The following is a 21,118-nucleotide window of genomic DNA, read 5'->3' as shown; positions in this document are numbered from 1 at the left end:
ACGTTCACACCTTGAGACTATGATGGCTAAAAATGGTTCACTAGGAAAGGAAAACAGGAATCAAACCAGTTTCCTCAACCTACTGGTTAGTATCTATTGGTTAACAGACCCTAGTCATGTAAGCGTCTATTCAAACTCTAACTTCCAAACAGTCTTTTAGAATTAAAGAAGCTACTTGGATGAGCAACAAAATATGAAACTCTACAAATGTGCACCTTACTATCATTCCTATTTATATAATGTATATTCTTCTGTCTCTATGTCTTGTGCACTTGTTCATATTCTAATCCTGCATTTTTTATTTTTTTTTTTTTTTGGTGGTGGGGGGCATTGTGCCTGAATGGGCCATGTTCCACTCCACCATTGTTGAGGCAGCTGTTGTGAGTTGCAGCCGTTAGGCCGCTGGTGCTGGTCTGTGGGTTTCTGGAAGCAGTTGACTGGTAACGGTAGTGGTCTGCGAAAGTGGTCTGCGGCCAGGGCAAAAGCATGGGTGTGGGAAGAGTTAGGCTATGGAAAAAGAATATCAAATAGCTCCAAAAGGTTTCTGGCAAACCATCCGGTGCCCCAGGGATGGCGGGCGACAACTCGCTGACGCCGTTTTTGGTGAGGATGAGCAGCTGCTGAAGTCACCTGCGGCTACTGTCCAGCGGTGGAAGGAATACTTTGAGGAGCTCCTCAGTCCCACCAACACACATTCCATAGGGGGAAACAGAGCCAGATGGCCTGGGGTGGGGCCGTCCAATCACTGGGGCAGAAGTCGCCGAGGCAGTGAAACAACTCCAGTGGCAGAGTTCTGGGGGAGGATGAGATTTGCCCTGGATATCTCAAGGCTCTGGTTATTGTAGCGCTGTCTTGGCTGACATGCCTGTGCAACATTGCGTGGATATTGGGGGAAGCACCTCTGGAGTGGCAGACCAGGATGGTGGTCCCCATCTTTTAGAAAGGGGACCAGAGGGTATATTCCAACTAAAGGTGGATCACTCTCTACGGCAGGGTGCTCAAAAAGAGGGTCTGATCAATAGTTAGTAGAACCTCAGATCACTTATGACCATGTCTCCAGGGGAATCCTGTGGGGGTTGCTCCGGAAGTATTAGGTTAGACTCCACCTGGGCTGCCCTTTGTCATCAGTTCTGTTCATAACTTTTATGGAAGTGGGTGTCGAGTTCCGTGATCAGAGGATCTCGTCCCTACTTATTATCGATGATGTGGTCATAGCTACATCGAACCATGACCTCCAGCTCTTACTGAGGTGGTTTGCAGCCGAGTGTGAAGCAGCCGGGATGAAGATCAGCACCTCCAAGTCTGAGGCCCACTCTGAGTCGGGGAGGAGGTCCTACCTCAAGTGGCGGAGTATCCTTCGCAGGGTGGCCAGGCTCAGTCTTAGAGACAGGGTAAAGAGCTTGGTCACGCTGGAGGAGCTCAGAGTAAAATCACTGTCAATCAATTTTATGTTTTTAACGGCTGTTTTAGGATTTGTTTAGTATTTTGTCTGTGATTGTGCTAAAAGAAATTGCACTTGAAGACCCATAAATGCATGGGGTGTTCAAAAACATTTTTCCACCACTGTAGAGAACTGGCTGATTGTTGCTCCACTTTGGAATTGGTACCCGTACTCTCTCTTTGTGATGATCTGACTGAGGGGGTTCAGGCCTATGCAGAACAGCAGTGATGATAGCGCATCACCTTGGTATATGCCACACTTTATGTTGATTGGGGAAATTGGCTTTGAGTTGGTCTCTAGGGTTATCTTCCACATTCCCATCAAGTCCTTAATGAAAGCCTGTAGGTTCCTGTCGATCTTATACAGTTCCAGACATTCCAGTATCAATGTGTGTGGCATTGAACTGTAGGCTTTCTTGAAGTCAATCCAGGTGGTGCTCAGGTTTGTCTATCTGCTCTTACATTCTCAGATGACTGCTCTATCGACCAGTAGTTGGTGCTTGGCTCCACTGGTGTTACTGCCAATTTCCTTCAGAGCCCCACTCATATATTGAGCCACATGCTTACTCATCTTAGCCACAACGATGCCAGTGCATTCCATGTTGTGCAGAGACAGGTTATTGGCCAGTAGTTGGATAGGATGGGTCCCTTCTGGGGGCCCTTCAGGATTAGGACTGTCCTGCCCTGGGTTAACCACTGTTGGTGGGTCCTATCCCTCAGCAACTGGTTCATCTGTGCTACTAGGCACTCATGGAGTTGAGTGTCTTTCCTATATGTCCTTCCAGTATTCTTCCACCTCAGCTCTTGGTGGATCTGACCAGTTGTTATTTCCCTGCTACTGAGAGTACACTTTGACTCTTCCCTCTCAGGTCAGCAGCTCTTATATTGAGGCTGCTGGCATCTGTTGGGGCTTGGTACCTTATCTCCAATCCCTGGTTCCCAAGCAGAGTTTTCGATAACTTCAATGAGCCTTTTCCTGCACCGTGGAGGAATTTTGGCCCACTCATCTTCAGAACTGTTGTAATTCTACAAACACTGGAGGATTTTCCAGCATGAACCACATTTTTAAAGTCATGCCACAGTTCACTTTATCTTGATGGTCAGACATTCTCCTTCAGGATTTTTTTGGTAGACAACAGAATTCATGTTTCCATTTATCACAGCACATCTTCCAGGTCCTGAAGCAGCAAAACAGCCCCAGACCATTACACTGATTGTGTGATGTTCTTTTTCGGGAATGTATGTAACATACACCAGATGTAATTTTTGCCCTGTTACCACCACCACACACCTTCCAAAAGTTCAACTTTTGTCTCGTCAGTCCATAGAGTAGCTTTTATGTTGTTTTTGCTCAGCAGTAGCTTTGGTCTTAGAACTTTGCCATGCAGGCCATTTTAGATAGAAGATATAAATCTACTGACTAACCTAGCCAGCAGCAGTAGGTAATAGAGATTATGGGAATGTGACTACACTCGGACCAGACATCTCTTCCTTCTGCCTATGTCAGAAATGAGGTACAATTAGCCTAGCCACAAAAATAAAACACCAGCTAATTAGCCTGGCCACCAGCAGTAAGTAATAGAGATGATGGAAATGTGACTACACTCGGACCAGACATCTCTTCCTTCTGCCTATGTCAGAAACGAGATACAATTAGCCTAGCCACAAAAATAAAACACCAGCTAATTAGCCTGGCCACCAGCAGTAAGTAATAGAGATGATGGAAATGTGACTACACTCGGACCAGACATCTCTTCCTTCTGCCTATGTCAGAAACGAGATACAATTAGCCTAGCCTAACATTCCTCCCCTCTGCCAAGAACAGAAGTTACACACAAGAAAAAGCATGCTCCCCAGTTAGCGTACTTCCTCCGTAGCCACAACCACTGACTCGCTCACTCCGCTGCCAGGGACATATTCTTTACAGCAACCCTCTGTTCTTTTCCGCGAATGCCCAACTCACACAGGAGAGCAAGGCGGATTTCACAACAAATCCACGGCAGCCGACCTCCACTTGCCACACCCGGGCGCTCCAGTCTCGCAGCTCCGCTTCTGATGCCAACTCTGCGTATCTATCTGTCTTGTGCTCATTCGCCTCTTCAGCTCTGTCTTCCCACGTTAATTCCACAAAACACACTATCCTTTCTTTCTCAGACCACAACAGAAAGTCCGGTCTTTTGAGGGTCACGGCTATCTGTTGTGGAACACTCAAACTGCCATCTAAATCGGTCCTCAGCTCCCAGACTCCACCCACATTTAGCTGCCCTGCACTATACCTGAATCTCGCTGGTCTGGCCTTATCTCCCTCCTGAACAAACATAATATGCTTATTGTCCTTTCTAGCAGATGAGGAATTAATTTTTCCTCAATTGCAGCTGCTAAGCATTTCAGAACCTGGTTGTGATGCCAGGTGTATCTCCCTTGGGAGAGGCTAACCCTGCAACCTGTCAATATGTGGCTAAGCGTACATACACAAGAACAAAGTGGGCAGGCAGCATCCTCCCCTAACCACTGCTTTAGGTTTTGGGGAGATGGCAGCACATCATAAATTGTATCATGAATCTAATCCTACTAGCCTCCATGCTCCACAGCTCTCTCCACGACACCTTCCTTTTCTCTACACTCTCCCAGTTCACCCACTGCCTGCGACACTGCGCTAGTGCATCTCATTGTTTCCTCTTGTCTATGAATTTCTTCCACTACCATCTTCCTCTTTTCTGCTACAGATGCCTTGCTCCACAGAGGTTTCACTGTACACAGTCCCAGGCCTCCACGCCCTTGCTGCACATGCCCCATGATATCCCTAAGCCTGAGGGCAGCCTGTGCCTCCTGAAGCGCGTCTCTCGAGACTTGCGTCATACCACCTTCCCTGACTCTTCACTGGCTTCTCTAGCACTGTGGGAATCACCTCCTCATTAATGACAAATTTCTTATCTATTACCTTTCCTTTAACAACTGAGATACTCCTAGACTTACTTGGCTTCACCTTCATCCTAGCCCAGTGCAAGTTGCTGTTTAATTTATCCAGCAGTCTGCTAGTACATGGAGCAGTTGACGTCAGTCATCATGTCATCCATGTAGGCCCTAATTGGAGGGAGACAAAGCCCTCCATGCAGCTTTTCTCCACCTACCACCCATTTCGAGGCCGTAATAATCACATCCATTGCTATTGTAAAGGCTAGTGGAGAGAGTGTACACCCTGCCATGATGCCTACATTCAGCTGCTGCCATGCTGTAGTATACTCTGATGTGTTAAAGCACAGCTGTATATCTGCAAAATATGCTTTGACAAAGCATTTGATACTACCTGGAACTCTAAAAAAAATCAAAACTTTCCCATAACAAACCGTGAGGAACTGAACCAAATGCATTAGTCAGGTATAGAAATACAGCATCCAGGTCTCTCTTTTCTAACTGAATTTGGTGCCAAATCATACTGGTGTGCTCTAAGCATCTAGAAAAGCCTTTTGCACCGATGTATCAATCAAGCCATTTTCTTCCAAGTACCTGGACAGCCTCTGTCCCACAACATTGAAGAAGACCTTCCCCTCAACATTAAGCAAACTGATCGGTCTAAACTGACTTATCTCTACTGAGCCGTTCTCTTTTGGGATGAAAATCCCCTCTGCTCTACGCCATGCCTTGGGAATGACCTGTTTCTTCCAAACTATCTTTATCAATTTCCAAAGAAATCTCAATCCATCTAGTGCACTTTTATACAGCAGATATGGGACTTCATTACGTCCTTGGGCTGAAGAGGCTTTGGCGCGCCTCACCGCCTCCTGAACCTCTTTCCACCTTGGTGGGCTAGAGAAATTCAGGTGTGATGTTTCACACAAGGCCATGTAGGTTTGGATTTTTTCCCCTTAATAATAAATAAAACTTAATTTAAAAGGTGTGACCAAAAATATGCAAAGAAATCAAGAAGGGGGCACTTTTTCACACCACTGTATATGGTGCCGTATAGAGGGTGGTGGACATTACTCATAATTCATAATTTAATGAGATGGAACCTTGCTCCGTGGATCAAGAGATGGGATGGGAGAACTCACAGGAGGAGACTCGGCAGACCATACCTACAACAAAGGATGTTTCAGGGATGTACTCTGTCGCATCAAGTGGAGTCAGCCAGAACCAGCGAGAACCACCCGCAGGACCAGGGAGACCACTATCCAGCACCCAGAAGTGGTTAAAAAATGCATAATATTTCAACAAGATTGTTTTTTTGGGGCAGTAACATGAGTTACTCAGCTTTAGTGGTTTGCCTTGCCTTGAGTTTCAGGTTCAGAATTTTTTTTAAAATTCTTGATGAGGCAATGTAAACAAATTGGACTGAAACACTGTATGTATTATTTCTTGAGGAAACTTTTGCGTGAAGCATGCATACTTATACTTAATATTTTCCCAGGTTCACCAGGCGTTGCAGGTCACAGGAGCAACAAATTCTGATACAGCTCTAGATACATACATGGCAATAAATGTGAATAAAGGACCAACTCTGCATTATGGCAGTTTTTCTGAGCCCCATGCTTTTAACACTGCTCAAGATCACAACCCCAGGCTATGCCTGGCTATGTTCCCTTCATCACGTCAGTTCCACCTGACGTCCTCCCCTTCACATTGTCATCTGTGCAGCTTCCAGCAATGCTACAAACATTCCTTACAACTGTGAACTATACCATCAAAGAAAACAGGACTGTCAGACCAAATTGGCAGCAGACACTCACCCACCACCTAGAGAACCATGGTCGTGCTATGGGGTCCAAGTTCAACCACAGCAAAGTCAGAAATGCAAGACATAAAAAATCACACAAAACAGATGAACTGTCAATTTGAATGGGAGAAAATAAACCAGATCAAGTTACCTCTATGCAACAGGCTTCATTGTCACGCTCTGCTGCCTGTAATTCAATTCCATTGTTGGTAGTTCTTAGTCCTCTTTTTTTAGATGTATAGACAACACAACAGGACCCAAGAAACTTACTGCACCTTGACTGGAAGGACAAACTCTGCATTCCAGTAGTTTGGCTGAGGCTCACGTATTGTTCCTGCCAACAAACACTGTTGGGGATGTGAAGCTCAAGGGGAGATCACAACCCCAGGCCATCTCACAGGTTCCCTTCATCACACTCACGGTCTCTCTCCCCTTCATGGTACCATCTGTGCAGTTCCCAGTAGTGCCACAAGCGATGACTGCACCAGTCGAGACATTCCTCACAACAGTGGACAAAACCAAAAAAAGAGAAAACAGGATGGAAGGTATATTTTCAGAGGAAGACAGACCTAATAATTTGGACTAAGATCAAGAAAGATAGAAAGCATGCTTCACATCAGCAGTATTTTGGCAATGGGGTCTGAAGAGACTTTGAAATCACATATCATATTTTGCGGATGTTAAAACAATGTCGATGAGATATAATTTGCACTCTGTATGCAAATAATCACTCACATCATATTGGGCGTAGTAGAATATTTTAACAGCAACTGTCTTCAATGATCACTACCACTGTTTCAGAAGCACAAACGGCGCTGTTTTATGTATGTACATCATGACTTTAACACACATGTCAGGTGATTATGTACTGAACTCCGCCCTGATTAGATAGACCTGTACAAAACTCAGAGAATAACTAAAATCCTGGAAGGTTCCATCCATATAACTGCTCTGCTGTCTTTGTCTAATTGTAACTAAATGTGAAGAGTGCATGCTTTTATCTTTGTTTGTTTCAAAATGGGTAACAAAAGAGAAAACAAAGGAAAAAAAGGGCTCACAGACAGAAGTGAGTGTGTTTGTGCATGTGGCATTTGCTCAAGAACAGTGGTTCTCTCGCAGTGATGAAAGAAACATAAAGACAAAGAATGGAGAGGACTATCATGAAAGAAAAAACATCACTGATGACAAGTGGGAAATATGACTCAGAAATCCATAATAAAACAGTTATGTGAGAATAATTTGTTTGAGTATAGTGTAAAGGCAAATACAAAAAACTAAGCAGCTTTCTATATAGCAGAGTAAGTGCACAGGTAGTTTACCCAAATGGATAAGCAACAGTCAATTAATGGATGTGTGTATCTCATTATTAATTGCAGTCTCACTCAGCTTTACTGAATCTTCATAAGGGAATACACAAATACTGCTCAAAATTATTCAACAGCTGATCATAGTTGCTTTGTACAAAAAAACATTCATTTTATCTGCATTTTGTTCTGTTTTGTGGGTTTGTCTAATTGGCATCCATGGCAGGTGAGGCACTGAATCTTTCTGAGTAAGTTTTACTTTACAAATATTAACCCAATAGATTAGCTTAAATACATTCAATTGGCTGCTTCCACATTAACTGGTTATGTGTTTCACATCTCATATGAAAATTCTTTACGTAAATAGAAAAGGTACATTTTTGGCCGAGGAACACTGTTAAAATCTGTAGCAGGTAAGAGAGAGAGTAAGAGAAATCACATGTTTGAAATTCCACATTTCATTCATACTCATTCTACATTATTGAGAGTAGCCTACCCAGTGTGAAAACAAACAACAAAAAACCAAATCTCGACAGCACGACTAAATACGCTATAAACATATATGAAACAGATTACCTAGACTATGGAAATTCAAGACATTTAACCCAAGTGTGTACAACCATTATATAGATTGTGTAATTAGAAGTGAGACTCACCTGGCCCATCTCTTACTCATATTTACACAGGAAAAACCCAAATTCAGGGATTTTAACTAAAAACTACAGAAATGACTGGAATCATAAGGAAAAGCTATTTACATCACAAACTAAGGCAGAAATGGTATAATCTATTTAATCATCATTTTTCTTGGTGGAACCTGCCTTACCTGCCTCCCCCTCCCCACACATCCCTGATACATTATGATATGATACAGCATTACGAACTCCCATCCATTTAGGAAACATTGCTAAATATATAATATAACTGAAACTACTAAGGTGAAGCACTTACCTAGGGCTTGGGAGGCAAAGGCTGTCATAGAACTCTGTAGTCGGTCTGGTCTGACTGCCTGAACCAAAAGCAGCTGTGGGCAGAGCAAAAATTAATCGAGGGAGAAATAAACAAGTATTCATCAACACTTATCACATATTCTTAAAAGTCCACTTAAAAAATATATTTATGTGAATATAGTGTAAATGTAAGTCAACTGCAAATATATTATATGTTCTTGACTTCTGTCTAGCCACACATTTCGCAAAGGTTTTTTTTTAGTGCTGTCAAAATTAATGCATTAAGATGGATTAATCCATCATCATCATGATTAATATGATAAAAAATTGTAACGCCATTAACTAGATTAACGAGGGGTGTAACGATTTGCTTTAACAACGATTCGATTCCAATCACAATTCGTGGTTGCCGATACAATTCAAGGATGATTTTGGTTCATTTAGAACGATATGATCTGAAACGATTCAGTGACTTGAAATCGATTCAGTACCTTTTTAGCCAAAACTAAACCAGTCTGACTGAAATAAATACCTACTCAGTGTTTCCTCTACATTCATTTAAGAGTGGCGGCTGCCAACAGATAACTATCTTGCTCAGTATTTACTCTTTGGGGTTCTTAATCTACCAGTTACCATCGCCTTTTAAACTCCCCACCCGCTCGCTTTATCGATAAAGAACGAGGTTATTATGGCCCAGAAGTTTAACATCACATGTCCGTTTCTGTTTATTATCTCCTCTTTTAAGCGCTGACTTCTCACTACGGCTGGTCTGTTGACAATATCACATGATGGTGGTGACCGACGCTGCACGTTAAATTATCCGACGTTTCATCGAGTTGTTTTCTATTTGCTCAGTTCCCTGTGTGTCACTGGTGGGATGAGGCGGGGAGATGAGGAGACTCCAAGGCGAATTTTAGCATTAGCATATATTTAAATTTTGCCATTGACGTTAGCCGGAAGCTATCGCATATTTGTATAAAGGTGTTTTTGGTATATAAAATAATTTGTATGTTATTTCCTAGTATCGATAAAATCGATCGATTACCTTTTAAATCGATATTAGATCGATGTATGTTGTCCGGAGGGCCAACTTGCCGAGCACAGATCGATGTAGTCGGATAATAGGAAAATAAATCGATTCATCGATGTAGTGGATGAATCGTTACACCCCTACCATTAACCCATCTGCAGCATAGAAACATCTCCAGCAACGTATTTTGGGCAGCTTGTTACAATTGTGTATGCGCAAATGGGCAGTTGATCTGTGACAGTGACAGTCCGACTGTTCTGTCTTGTTTTGTTTTTACTCAAATTTCACACGGAGAGGGCCAACGTGCTGTTTAGCGTCTTCCATCTTTTTCCGTTGGTTCTGCTGCCTGTCACTACCAGATCAACTGGTAGAACGTTCATTTTGACAGTCCTACTTTTGTTTTGTCTATCACTTCCTGAATTTGATTAACATTCTCTTGACTACACATCGCTGGCATTCTCTTTCTACGTGTATACCCCTTTATGGTTATTTTAAGAGATCATATGTATATGGCAAGGCAAAAGAAATCATCTGAATACCTGAGAATGAGATGAAGAAGACACAATGGTTAAGCAAAAATAGGCATGACTTGAAGCTGACCTGTTGGAAGGAAGTAATCTTCTTGGCAATGGAGGATGGGATTTCCTGTTCACACTGTGAGCTCTGCAAGAAGGACAGCCAAAGATCTGAGTCGCTCAAACACAGGGTCTGGTAGAGAGCTGGGAATGTAGCCTGGAAAAGACAGGTGGCACGTTAATAGGCAAGTGCCAAGTTAACAGGGTGAAAGACAGGTCAAGATATCATGTTTGATAAAACAGCCAGGTCTTAAGATTTTTTTTGGCATTTTTTTAAAATGAAGTAGAAAACTTGGATGTCTGCTGGTTAGGAAAAAAATCATCCAAAGGTCAAACTTGCCATTTGCATCATGAGACATTATGTTGTTACTGTTACTTCTGTCACACATTGCATTTGTAACAATAGTATAATAATGTTAAACCTAGAGAATACGCCTTCACATTAGGATGTATATTTTTGTGTGTCCATATGGATATCACTAGGTTTACTTTTAAAATGGCCACTGCTCCATGTCTCTCCGGATCAATCCAAGAAGGGAACTCCTGATGACAGAAGAGAGGGTTTAGTCAAGATGGAAACGTATGGTCCTTTCTTGTTGTCAGAATTAAAAAAAAAAAAGCTTCACTCTTACTTCTTTCTTAAACATTTCTCCTACGATGGATCCAGTGAAGACATTCCATTCCTACAACAAGCATCAGTGTTTAGGTCTTTAAGACATTTGGCAGGCTCAAAGTAGGGCTGCAGCAGCTGTCGATGTCATCACTTATGTATTCATCAATTTTCATGGAATTTATTGACCTGTTGCAATTTTTGTTAGTCCCCAATTATGCGCACTGTAACTGCCATGCATGCTGGGAATCCGAGTTTATCAAAAAAGAAGCCCCAACCTGATCGTTAGAAGTGTGGAAATGGTTTAAACTTTTTAAAACCATTTAACGACCTCCCACAGCAGCACAACCACCATGCACAAGCATCTCAACAGAAAAGTTAGTAAATTAATCAAAGACTATAGTTGTATGTAGATCAAAGTTAACCAAGTGATTAATGGACCTATAAGAAAGAGATTTATCAAAAAATAACTGTATTAACTGACTAAACAGTTTTATATTTTATTTATTAAAGAAGTCAGGAATGAAAGTCTTAAAATCAAGATACAAAATGACTCACATTCTCCTGGAAAAGTTCAGGGTACATGCCTTTCACAAAGTGCATAGCAAACATCAACTGGTCAGCCTGAGACATAGGGAGATAGAGAGAGAAATTGATATACAGTAAAGAGTACAGTATAACAATAATACAAAACCAGGCTAAAGGCAAAATAAAGTTATGTAATATCTACAAATATCTACTAAAGTGTGAAAAGGATATTCTACATGCTGATATGCAGCTTAGCCTGCCTCCCTAAAGGACTTGCAAAGGGGTACAGCCCTGTTATCCCTCTTAATGTGCCTATATTCCTTTCTTCCTTTCTTTCTTTCTTTCTTTCTAATCTGCCTATACAGTTTAAATAGAGATAACAGAAACGCCCACTAATCAAGATGTTCATCCCACCGACAGAAACATAAAAGCAGTGGCCAAGGGACTTGACTTGAAACAGTAAATACAACAGAAAGAGAAAATGAAACAGAGAAAGTAACAAGTGATTTAGGAAATGGTTTAAATGAGGCTAAATGTAAGAAAATGGATGCAGACAGCTAGGACGACACTTAGGAGGGCCTTGTTTGAGAGTTCAGTTAATATTTTATTTATTTATTTATTTATTTTTTACATTTAGGCTGCCCCCTGACATATTTTATTTTAAATTCTTAAACCTATTCCTTACTTAGACTTATGTTTATTGCACCAAACATCAAGGCAAATACCTTGTATGGTATGGTAAAATCAACTCTTTCAATAACGATGGACAGGAAATGAGCAGCATGTAAAATTTCCTGACTATGTTCTTTGAGAAACACTTTCAATGTGCTTAGTCATACCTATCCATTTGGTAAAATTGTTGTCTGTTGTAAAAATGGCCGACAAAAAGCATTATATAAATGTCTTATTACTTTCTTCAGTTATGGTATCCTTCATTGTTCATTCCTTTCTCTCCAAATAATGTAAGCACTTTCACTTTTACTAAACATTCTTGGAGAAACACAGCCATACTGCTTGTGTTGTTGTCCTGTATATTTAAATCTAATTTTATGCACTAAAGAAATGGGTGTCAAGGACAAAATAATTAAAATTAGCAGGCAAGTCAGTAATACAATAAGCGCTGTGTTTTGTAATGTGGCAAAAAGTGAAATGACTGTGTTAATCTAATCACCTCACTGCTGGACATAATATCAGGTATACATAAGGGAGATAGTAATAGATTTACAAACACCTCTTTGGTAACCGCAGTGGCATCAATCATTCTGATTTGATAACTGGACGATCAGTTAGAAATAAGGAAGAAAGCATGCACATGGCACCAAGACATGAAATGATTCTGAGGTGTCTGACAGCAGCAGTCTGCCTATGCAGCATATACTCTATGTGCTCGATCAAAGTGAACATGTTCTTCACACACAGAACACAGGTTCATGAACCACAGTATGGGAACAAATGCCATTCACGGTGGATAAATTAATTCCATTTGTGCTCATAAGCTTAATTAATTTCTCTGCGAGTCTTCACACATTATCAAAATGGGACAATGATCAACTTGTCCTTAATAACATTAGGTAGCTTGGCAAAGAGACTTCTATAATGTTGTGAGTACCGTTGTTGAGTCTTGCCCTTGGTCATAATTTTGAAGGAAATAATCACACTGACAATGAAGCATCAGCAGCAAGTCTGGTCAATGGCATTTATTCCTATTCTGTGTTTCATGTACCAGTGTTCTGAAAAAATGTGCTGTGAAGGTTCACTGCTGCTGCCAGACACATCAGAAGGAGAAAACACATTCTGGAGATACACAACAACATATTGTTTATTGGGTCAACTGGTTAGATAATTAGAAGCTTATAAATAGTACGCCATATCGGTACATGATTAACATGTGCTCTCACTTAAATGAACTACTCCAGGGAGTGATTAAAATTGGGTTGAGACCACCCTCTCTAACAGGCTCAGCTCAGCTGATTTGGTCCAGGAGAGCCACCACACCAAAAGAGCACCCTTATAGATAAAATGAAGGGGCACTTCAAGAGAAAAAAAAATTAAACCAGTGAAACCAGTTTCACTGCTGTAGTGTTCTTTGCCAAAGGAATGGTGTGTTGAGCCTACAGCTCAACAACTTCAGAATCTTCTAATTTGCAAATCCTTATATTATTATATTGTGTTCTTTTACCTACTGATGTAGAGTCACCTTCAAATGAGGCAAAGTTACATTTAGACCAAACTCTACACTACCATGCCCCCTCTCTGACCCACTCCACAGTTAATGTCTTGATCCAGTGCCTGAATGATTGACACTAAGCTGCCAAGTCCAACTCCATCTACCGCAGTGGCAGCGCACACAAGTGAACAGAGTCCAGCCATATGACATGATGGATAAAACAAAGAGTTTTTGAGTGCATGCCTTAGCCTGTGTGTGTGTGCTTACATGTCTGTGTACGTGCACATACACACTATGTGTCAGAGAGAATGAAGTAAAGAGAGTACAACTATGAACAAAGTCTGTGAGTGTGTGTGAGCTGCTGCTGCATTCTGACAGGACAGGAACCTCAGCAGACAGAACAACCTGGAACATGTCACATTTCAGCACATCACCACAACTCAAACTACTGCACATATCAAGAGACGTATCCACATTCTCACCCCCAAGTTTAACCTCCTGAATGTTTACATCAGCAACAAGACAAGTGACCATATATGAAGATCCACCTCAGTGTAAACCAAAGAAAAACTTTCATGGTATTGCACGTAAAGACCAACCATTCCACAAACAAAACAAGCTAAGATGTAACAAAGCCTAGACATTGTTGTTACTGAAGCATTTATTTTGGTCAATAATATAATTCAATCATTGTCATATTCAAATATTATACATTTTAATTGAAACCAAGTCAACCCAGAATGATGGGAAGACACAAATTAGAATTATTAGAATTGTATCCAGAACATCTAAACTATTCTAATTAAGGAAATACTGCAGGGTTTCCTATTCAATGTAAATACTATGGTGGGCTGCCAAAGACTAAGAAAATTAATAAAAATAGATTATATGGTCAATGGTAAAATTGTGTGCAACAGTTATTAATAGGGATGGTAGATTAGTATCGGGCAGATCCATGCATTTTTAAAATGATCAGATCGGTATCAGGCTTCAGCCAAACCCTGCCTTTTGTATTAAGTGCTGCTATAAACCAAATGAACATCCCTGTAGAATGAAAACATCTTCTTACTCTTCTGTTTTAAGAGATACTCACAACATCAGTCTGTCAAGCACCACTTTTGTTTTGCTCAGGTTAAATATAAAAAACAACATGTTTCAAGAGTAGTCTACCTGCTTTTGTCTTTGCCTGTTGTCACATACAGAACCAGTGCATTTTCTGTTACAACCTTGTTGAGGACACATTACCACTGATACAAAAAACATATGTGAGAGAAAACATCCCAAAAAATCTTTGCAAGCAGTTTGTGTGGCTATCACACAAAAATTGTCATGATCTAATCACTCAAGACAAATATTGTGAAGTCAAGCCCAAAAAACATCGGATTCATGAGTAATTAATGAACAGCGGAACCAGAGGTTGGTGCACCTTGCTGCCCACCGGGCATGTTACAGTGGCACACACAACAGGGGAGAGAGAGAGAGGGGAGTGTGCAACAGACAAAGTAAATGAAGAGTGGTAAAAACAACCCAAAGAATTGAAAACAGCATGCAAAAATTGCAAAGTGACACCGAGAATCCCCAGAGAGGCAGCCAGTAAGAAGCCGACGTTTCCTAAACTCACTGAGAGACTGAAAGTTTGCAAAATGCTGCCGTGTAAACATGCTCGTACTTTGTTTGACGCTCACCTGAGCTGCTCGGTCGGAGACTAATTCTGCTTAGTTTGTATAAATGTTTGTTTATTTTCTTATTGAATTTGTGTTTACATTTGCTCACTTTGGGAAAGTAATGATAAAAGTAATTTAAACTATTAAAAATAGTATTTTCATTGGTTTAAAAAGATGATTAAAGGGACTCCATAATGGTATATTAAAGAGTGATGGTAAAATATATGTTACTATAAGATATCAATTAAAATACACTGTAAAAACATATTTGGTTAAAATAATTTGGGAAATGCACTTTTGGAGTTTGAAACATTTATTAATGCATGTTTTCTGTATTTAAGGTAATTTCTTTTGTGTTTCTTATTAAAGGTTTTTCACCGCCTGATAACTGCCAGCAATTTACTGATAACTAACCGTACAACCTTTTGGAAAATAAAAAGAGTGAAAAAAGGAAAAACAGACTTGTTATTGAGAGTGAAATCCAGTGTGAACTCTGGGTTGATGCCACCTCCCTTTCAAGTGGGGAGTTACACGTGGAACTAACTTGACAAATATTAAAACCAAGTGCAAACAAGGTTTGCTCATCAACAATCAATATATGGTAGAGCATACCACCAAGTCTTTATTTATATTGATGTATCTAGCCATTGTCAATAGATATCTTATTAAGATGAATCAGTTAGTGGTGGAATGTAATATTTAATGTAGTTTTTCAAAAGATATTCCTTTCTAACAGAGTAAAATGAATGATGTTTTTTAGTCTTGATTCCCTTCTCCTCTCAAATGTTGCTATGCTGCCCTTATTCGTACCTCACTCATTGTCCATTTTTTTCACTGAACCCATTGTCCCGTCTTTTGCAGCACACACGGGACACAGAGCCACACAGAGGCACTGTTAAAGGAAACAAACCATTTCCCCTCTGCTAATAAGTGGCCTGGTGCTGTCTATAAGTCGGTGTACATGAGTCTGTTTTTGTGTGTAGGTGTTGACAGCAGTTAACAGGCACCCCTGACTCTACTTGAAATGTGGATTACTACTGATATAACACAACGCACACACAAACACAAACACACACATTAACAGATAAAGAAATTACATTTACCATTTACTGCCTGGTCGATGCAGTGACTGCCGCCTCGTTCAATATTTGACATTTCATTAGTGTGCAACCCACAGAGGCCTCATTGTATGAGTGAATGGATGTGTTTATCGGATTGGGCCTTTGGTTTAACATGCCGCTAACACTACTATACTGCTGCTTTAGGTAAGAAAACTGCCAAGATTTCAGTGCACTTTCAGCAATTTCCTTGTAACTGGCTTTGCTGCTAAATAAGACACCAACATGAGTTTTAGTCTTTCATTTTAAGCCTCATGATCACCTACAAGATAAGACAATGTGCATGTTTCAGTACAGACAATATTATGCCAAATTCAAAAATTCCATTTGTGCTTATAAGCTTAATTAATTTCTCTGCCAGTACACATTATCAAAATGTGACAATGGTCAACTTGTCCACAATAACATTAGGCAGCTTGGCAAAGAGACTTCTCTAGCATTGTGAGTACTGAAAGAGGACCGATTAATGAGTGTGTTTATGGATGATGGAAAAAAACATCAAGACAGGAATCAAACTGTTTGGGGTTTCAAAACACATTCAGTACAGTGACTCAGTTCCTGTCACCACCAACTCACCACCACAGAAAATCATGGAGTGCTAAAAGGAAGTTTTATAGTTGCTCAGGGCCACATTTTCATCATTACTGTGTCTAAATGTGTTAAGTTTATTACCTTGAAAAGTGACCGGCAGACATACTCATACACCATATTCTTCAAGTTGGCCTCTAAAGCAGCAATCCTGGCTTCAGTGTTCTCCTCTTCCTGAAATGCACACACAACACACGTTCAGTGATTTGAAAGGAGATGGGACATTTAGGTTTTGTTATCACTCTTTGTTAATACGATATGATACATGTGTCTGTGTGTAATGTCGCTCATTATTGCTAAGTTTGTTCTAGATGAAGCCTGTAAGGCAGCTCAAAGTTCCCTTGCCCATACATTGCTCTGACTGGATGATCAAGATGCAAAAACAACAAGATGCCCCTCATTCAGACAGATTCCAATAAGATAATGAAAGCTCAATGAAGTGTACTGATAAGATTAGTCTGACTACGTAAGGTTAACGAACTGAAAAGTGTAGTGTTGACATTTTTATTCAAATTTGACCTCTCTTTCGATGACATGAGGGCAACCCGGATTCTCTTGAGGGTTTGTTCCACAGCCACAAAGAAACACAATTAAGTTCAATGTGGACCTTCCTTTTTCCACAGTGTCTTTGCTTGTCCTCTCTGATATACAAATTGCAACAGCGATATTAGACTCAATGGAGCTCAAGAGTAATGTAACTATACAGTAGAGAACAGAGACACAATGATGAAATAGGCAGATTAAGAAAATCCGACAGATGCAGTGAAATGGGGCAATTAGAGCATGAGAATCACACACACAGAAAATACAACAGAAATTCCAGATGGAGTCTCTCTTTCCATTTGACCCAATCAGTTCTTCTGAATATCTGCTGCTTCCTGCAGACTTGTGAGTACATGTTAGCCCTTTCTGTGCACAGGGTATAAACACTGTGTGTGTGCTTGCTAACGTGTGTGTGTGGCGGTGCAGATCTGTGTCCGTTAGCAAATAAGAGCGTGTTATATCAGCCATGAGAGGGAAAAAAAAACTCTTCCAGATCTCTGAAACCATCTGCAGCTCATGGCAAATGAAACTTGCTCATCCAATACCACAAACAAGGAAAAGATACAAAGGCAGAGAGTCCATGAATCAGTGCACTATTCTGACTGCACACAATGTGCACAAACATACCTACCTACACAGACAAATTGGTAACAGAGTTGACCAGATGCTGCCTGGTGACATTCTTGGATGATAGAGCTGGCTCTAACAATCCACACAGGATTTGAAGAATTAGAGCTCAATCTCTCAACCCGTCTGTGTGCGTCTGCCTGTGTGTGAGTGTGTGTGTGTGTGTGTGAGTGTGTGCGTGTGTATGGGCATGTGTGTATTCTGGTTATCAGACAGGGGCTCAGATGGAGAACAGCACTGTGATAGACAGTCCATGATGCTGTCCAGCTGTACAGGTCAGACCGAGAACTCTCTGAGGAAAACAAGCCAACGTGCTAACATAAATCAAATGGACCTCCAACTGTAAATGTACAAAAAATAATAAATCATTGATTGAAATGATATAAAACTATCAAACACAAACCAAATCTACATAAATGTTAGTGTGAAGGCTTTTGGTCATCCAGGTCACAGTATATCCAAAAAGCTCTACAAGTCCAGTTGCCTTTTTTTTGGATACGTAGCTAAGTATTCTAAGAAACCAATGAACACCATATTTCTATTGCAGTATGCTCAAGTCAATGGATTGTCATGTTTAATTATTTAGTAATAATTGTACTCAGCAAAAAAACATGTGAAAACCTTTACTAACATAAATGACTGACTGTTGACGGTTGAATACAATACAGTAAATTAGTACGGTAGTAAGTATTTTACCAAATGACCAATATTAAGGCAATATTAAGAGAAGCAGTAGATTGTTTCCTATTTCAAATTGCAGGTGATCCATGACCTTGTGCCAAACCAAAGCACACAGGTTTTTAAAGCAGTTGTTTGACATTTAGAGAAATTGCATTGGGTAGTCAATTATCGTGCTAGACTATTTATTGCCTCTGGCAGTTGCCAAGCAACTAGCAGGAGCCCTTACATACTAACCGGTTGTTATTTTTTTAATCAAGGAGCTTTACAGATCTAATTTTTTGTTAATGATGGACAAAGCAAGTTTTGCCATTTGCCTCAGTCAGATAAGCTGACCAGCTGCAGGGCGTAGATTTATATTTACTTTAAAAGAGGTTTCAAATTTTCTGCCAACTTTTCTCATTTGGAGAAATGCATTTCCTCACTTCCTGGCAAACTATTTTCTGAAGTAATTTTATCTATGCACATACATGGCCATTTCCCAGTGGAAATAGGAAAAAGATGCCAACCTGGTTTGAGTAATTTCTCCATCTGTAGGCAGGAGGAGACAAAAGTTCCCCACCATAGTTTTAAAGTGTATCTTATAGGAGGAATTGTTGCTACTTGAACTGTTTCCTGAAAAATACAAAGGTGAAGAACTGTTTTTCACAGTTTACAAAATCCATATGCACTTTGCAGCAGGTAAAATATGATCTCATTCAAATTTTACTGTGTGTAGGCATGTGACAGGCATCCTTGTCAAAGATCTGAACAGCAGAGTTTGTGTATTAGCATGTATGTTTATATACTGACTGAATTATTAATTTGAGTGGGAAGTAAAGTAAGAGCTGTGTGGCATTCTGTCACCTTCTTGGCCTGAAGAGCCCTTTGGAAGAGGCGCAGAAAAGAAGCCAGGCTGAAGCGGTACATGTTGTTGATCTTCGACAGGTCTGTGATGATAAAATACATCTTGCTAGCACTCTCTGCAAGAGGCAGGTAGGCATCTCGCTCCTAGAATCAAAACAAGCAAAGATGAAGAAGTGGCACAGAAAGAGGGCAAACGAAGAAGCAGTAGAAAAAGAAGCACATATGTTCAGATGGTTACATAAAATACAGAAGCATGGATGAAAACACAGAAATGCGGCAAAGAATAATAGAAAAAGTTTAAGTATGAGGAAGAAATACATAAAAAATAAGGACAGACAGCAAGAAGTGAGTTGCATACAAGAAAGACTGAAACAGGATATTTACTAAATAAACTGAAACAACTGGGAGAGAGGTCCAACATCAGGTCTGGTGTAACACTGCACCCTGGAGGATGTAATGCATCGGCAGTACACCCATAATTGACCATAAGTGCAGCCTGGTGTCTGAAGCAGTGTGCACAGTGATCGTTTATTTGTGCATCAATAAACCACTCAGAGGCTTAATTGCAGGTAACAGTTTAAACTTCAGAATTTCAATAAAAGTACTGGTCTAAATATGTAACTCTGGGTTCCAAAATTAAACTAAAGTACAGCCACATTTACGGGCAGGAATGGGCATCAACATACATTCTATCAGTCTGCATGTCTGATTCTTGTTTGTCTTCTTTGTCATGTGCCTCCTTCTGCCTTCTGTCTCATGTGCGAGAGACCTGTTTGTCATTGTCTAGCTGCCAGGTCACCATTTCTGAAAACTTGCCCTTTTGATTTGCAGTTTACTATTGAGCTACTAAGAGACAGCAATAATGCTGTGTTTTACCAGATGAAAACTCACAAAGAGCTTACCTGCATGTCAATGAGTCAGGATAACACTACAAGGTCCTCAGTTGCACACATAAACAAAGATAACCTGCAGCAGGTGACGTTTATCCTGATGCTTGAGTATTCTGTCCTTTGAAGTCAAAGAATCAAGTACCTCACTGGAGTGGAGATAGTTTAGAAGCTTTTAGTGGAGTTTTTCTGATGTACACCAAGGTCCGGGATGCAGTATTTATTTGGTCAAATAATCCACACAACAGAGCACTGCATGTGACTCACAACAAGTCTTAACATTTGTCCCAGTGAGGCTGGAAAATACACACCGTTTTTCACGCTATTTTCATTTTGGGTATTTGGTGCAGTGTGTGCATAAATATGTGAAGCTAATATACAGTACCTGGTCCAAGGATGCCTGCAGCCTGTGTGACTCCAGTAATGACTCCTGGATCAAAGCACTGCTTGCCTTGGTCTGGTTCAGGCTGTCTATCAGCTCCCTGTTCTCCAGAATATTACCCTGAGCTGTAGCCAAGGTCTGACACAGAAAACATACAGGCAGATGGGCAGGTTGTGAAAAAGAGAAAGGCAGCAGAGAAAAAAATGGGTGAATAATTGACATTACATAAAATTGGCATGTGCCCGTTGCTTGGCTAAAGTCTGTGATCTGATAAAAGTTGCAAGTGAAGAGTATGTTTGAAACAACCTCATGGGAGCTTTTTTTTGTTTTGTTTTGGGTTTGTTTTAAATTGAACACCATGACTCCCCCACTCCCTCCTATGGAATGTCTGAAAGTGATAAAATGTATTAAAATAAATTCAAGCAAAATAGATGAGAAAGCGGTGGAGCATGGAAATGTCAAGTCGA

The 21,118-nt window shown here is 40.5% G+C and overlaps 1 protein-coding gene across 4 annotated transcripts in view; it reads right to left on the bottom strand.

Moving 5' to 3' along the window:
• LOC125013407 (cytoplasmic dynein 2 heavy chain 1) overlaps positions 1 to 21,118 on the bottom strand; it is a 117,798-nt gene that overhangs the window by 36,916 nt on the left and 59,764 nt on the right. For all 4 annotated transcript variants that reach the window (XM_047594055.1, XM_047594058.1, XM_047594057.1 and 1 more), the window contains 8 exons: positions 20,655 to 20,789; positions 19,383 to 19,526; positions 16,773 to 16,862; positions 11,182 to 11,247; positions 10,646 to 10,696; positions 10,503 to 10,556; positions 10,039 to 10,170; positions 8,410 to 8,482 (listed from right to left, as the gene is read on the bottom strand). In XM_047594055.1, coding sequence (XP_047450011.1) covers positions 8,410 to 8,482; positions 10,039 to 10,170; positions 10,503 to 10,556; positions 10,646 to 10,696; positions 11,182 to 11,247; positions 16,773 to 16,862; positions 19,383 to 19,526; positions 20,655 to 20,789 — 745 coding nt within the window. The remainder of the gene's footprint in view (positions 1 to 8,409; positions 8,483 to 10,038; positions 10,171 to 10,502; positions 10,557 to 10,645; positions 10,697 to 11,181; positions 11,248 to 16,772; positions 16,863 to 19,382; positions 19,527 to 20,654; positions 20,790 to 21,118) is intronic.

Source organism: Mugil cephalus, chromosome 9 (assembly GCF_022458985.1).
Source record: "Mugil cephalus isolate CIBA_MC_2020 chromosome 9, CIBA_Mcephalus_1.1, whole genome shotgun sequence".
NCBI classification, from domain to species: Eukaryota; Metazoa; Chordata; class Actinopteri; order Mugiliformes; family Mugilidae; genus Mugil; species Mugil cephalus.
This window is presented reverse-complemented; position numbering and strand designations above follow the sequence as displayed.